The 3466-nt window shown below is 31.2% G+C and overlaps 1 protein-coding gene across 1 annotated transcript in view; it reads left to right on the top strand.

The window, feature by feature from the left end:
- Positions 1 to 1423, top strand: part of LOC112518057 (ran-binding protein 1 homolog b-like) — a 6569-nt gene extending 5146 nt beyond the window's left edge. The window contains exon 4 of the mRNA XM_025125605.1: positions 972 to 1423. Within this exon, the coding sequence (XP_024981373.1) occupies positions 972 to 1183 (212 nt within the window). The 3' untranslated portion in view covers positions 1184 to 1423. The remainder of the gene's footprint in view (positions 1 to 971) is intronic.
- Positions 1424 to 3466: the final 2043 nt, after the last annotated feature.

Here is a 3466-nt window from a genome sequence, read left to right as displayed (position 1 = left end):
TATTGGTGCAACATTACCTATTGATAAATCCCTAACTTTAGGTCTTTTTTAAATTGATTCAATTGTGAAATAAAATATCACGACGTATGTATCTAGGGAACAGTTGCTTCAAAGTGAATCTGTTGAATTATCTTTGGATAAACTGGAACTAACCATATTTGCGATCCGACTTTTTTTGTATTATGTTCTTTCAAAATGTGAAGAATGACTTCTGACTATGTTTGTAAAGGCCTACAATCTATGTCAATAATGTGATGCTGCATATTCGTATGTTTTTCAATATGTTATTTGTTTTCATTTAAACGAGGATGAGGTAGCTTCCAATGTATGCTCTCCTTTTTGTTTCATTTTAGCCTACCCAAGCTAGTTTGGTAATTGGTACACACGCTGTATATTCTTGTTTAGATTTTATAACACAAGGGAATCATAAATCATTAGGTCGGAATGCAGATTCTACATCCCTCAATTCATTCCATCAACTATATATAGCGACTATGACTGTTTGTCTACGCTTGAAGTCTTAGGGCCTGTCTGTTAGCAGCTTAATGAGACTCACAGCTTATTCAGTGAGCTATACATGAGTGTTTGGTAGAGTCAGCTTTATCCATTCTTGAAAAAACCTTCCCACACAAAAACCTTCTCAATCTATAGAGACAGATGAATCCACAAAGTCAGCTTTATCCATAGTCCATACAGGACTTAATGGAAAACCAACCAAACAGCCCCTTAATGTCTGTAATAATTATATAGTGTCGATATAACCCAACTGAGATTATTAAAAACTATGCTGATTTATGTAAGGCGTAGAGGAAAAGATGCCAAAATCATACAGGGCTGCATCAGATCTTTCATATTTTCGAGTTTTGTGTCGATAGATGTGATAAAGTAGTAGAATCAGAAACACCCGTTTTCAATGTATTTATATAATTATTATTATGATTGTATTGATTATGGTTGGTTATGGAATTTAGATTGCAAAAAGTTCAAGGAAACAGTGCAAGAGGTTGCAGAGTCGCAACACGAGGGGAAAGAGGAGGACAAGAAAGAAGCTTCTAGTACTGCCGGACTGCTTGAAAAGTTAAGTGTCGATGATAAAAAAGAGGGCGGCAAAGAACTTGTTAAAGAGTCATCCAAGACAGAAGATTCAGAGAAGAAGGAAGAGGCTCCAATTGCTGCTGCTTGAAAGAAATTGAAGCAAAAGGGAGGTTAGTAGTTATATCATGCAATCAGTGTTTTTATGTTGAGGGAAGAAATTTGATTTGTTGGGTGATGATGAGTTGTGTTTGTAGCGATTGGTATAAATATATAGGAATGGTTGAAGTCTGCATAAAATATGTTTGTTTCTGATTGATTTTTTTAAAGTTATTTTGGTTGATTTGAGTGGTCACTTCAGTTTTTTGGTTAAATGTGAAACTCTGGGTCTTTAAGTTTTGATTTCTGAGGGACTTGTTTTATTTACTAATAACCCTGAACACCCATAAAAGTCTTGCAGGTGTATCTTTTCACCCGTAAAAGGAATCAGGTGTATGGCCCCACTCGGATCCTCATGGGTCGGCCCTTGCATGGCCCAATAATCTGAAAATTCAAACCATGGGTCCCTATCGCCTTTGAAAACAGCGGTTAACCAATCATAAAACCGGTGCTGGGTTTTTCTTTCATAATCAGGGCGTGGAGTGGACTATTATAATATTGGAATTTTGAATTATTTGATGATGAAAATCTGAAAGGCAAAACTATAAGAGTTGTGGTGTAATGATTAAGGTCTTTAAGGATGTGGTCAAATATCTCATCTATTCAAGGTTCTATTCTAAGCATATACAATAATTATGATCGTTAAATTATCAAGACTGATTTTTTATGGTCATAATTTGTTAGGGTTAATTCAAAAAGGTTTTTTATTTATTTAAAGACAAGTGAGGAATAGGAGGGTTTGGGGTGGAGATGAAGTGAAGCGCACGTGTGGGAGATATATAATATTAATAATTGGTTGATGTTGAAACACCACCGGAACTTACATATGGTTCGTTTAGTAGATGGATGATTTTGGGGTCCTCTTTGCCCTTTTCTTTCTTTCATTTGGTCCAAGTGGTAATGGTGTATTGCTTATTGCCTAGCAATTTAATGAATTTAATAAGAGTTTATTATGTCATATATATGATTGTTTGATAGTGGCTTAATGATATAAAAAAATGACTTATTCAATAAGCGTATATGAAAAGTTTTATGTAAAATGCCAAGTTTTTTAAACTTGCCTCTTTTAATTAAAACATATGTTCATTTTATTCATGAAAATATCTTTCAAACAAAAACGTTGACAACTTTATTCATATCTAATTTAATGGAAAACCAATCAAATGTTTTCTTATCCCTCTTTATTATTTTATCTTTTAATAAAATATTGTATTATAATGATTAATTATTATTTGTCTTTGTAAACCGTTTAAATGACAAAAATTTCAAGTATTTATATAGATTAAATGTTGAATGCAAAATAATTATTTGATAAATGTTTTGAAGCACTAAAAAAACCCATTTTGTGAATTATAATTGTTTCCTTGTTTTTTTGTCAAATCATTTTTTTAATTTTTTTATTTATTTTGACAATTTTCACACTATTTTTTTTTATGCAAACCGATGTTGATCAAATTATTGATTTAAAGTGATAGTAGAACAAAGAAAACAAAATGAATAAGTACCTTTTTGTTCTGTTACAATGGGATGAATTGCTTAATCTATACTATCTTATAAAGCATTTGGCTAAAACTCTTAAAAACTTTTAAACCCCTTCATCCCTATCCGAATTCATCATATATCTAAATTCGTGTAACTAACTGCAAATAAACACAATCAAATACAGGATAAACATCTCATTTTAAATATAAAAAATCTAAAATATAATTAAAATTGAGTTCTAACAGAATATTTAATTACTTTATAAAATGTTATATTACTAAACCAAAAATAAATTATTTCATTATTAAACTTAAATTAAATTATAAAAAAAATAATCTATATCTATACTATATTTTAAAGCATTTGACAAAAACTTTTAAAAACTACTTTTTATGCGTAAAGTACTGTTTATTAATGCATATTACTTAAAACTCAAGATTACAAGTAGATTGTGCGCAATAACAACTTATTAAAGCTACATATCTGAATTCGTGTAACTAATTGCATATAAGTATAATCAAATGTCAAAGACCTTCCAGCCTAGTGGTAAAGGTTTGGGCATGACATAGTCATGAACCCGAGTTCGAGCCCTGGGAGTGGAGTGTCGGCGACATTTAAGTGGGGCCATGTTTAGCCTCCAAATTTGCCGGGGATTAGTCGGGCTTTGGCCCGGACACCCTTACAAAAAAAATATATAATCAAATACAAGATAAACATCTTATTTTAAATATAAAAAATCTAAAATATAATTAGAATAATTATTGAGTTCTAACAGAATACTTAATTATTATCT

Source organism: Cynara cardunculus (genome assembly GCF_001531365.2).
Source record: "Cynara cardunculus var. scolymus isolate 2C chromosome LG 9, CcrdV1, whole genome shotgun sequence".
NCBI lineage: Eukaryota > Viridiplantae > Streptophyta > Magnoliopsida > Asterales > Asteraceae > Cynara > Cynara cardunculus.
This window is presented reverse-complemented; position numbering and strand designations above follow the sequence as displayed.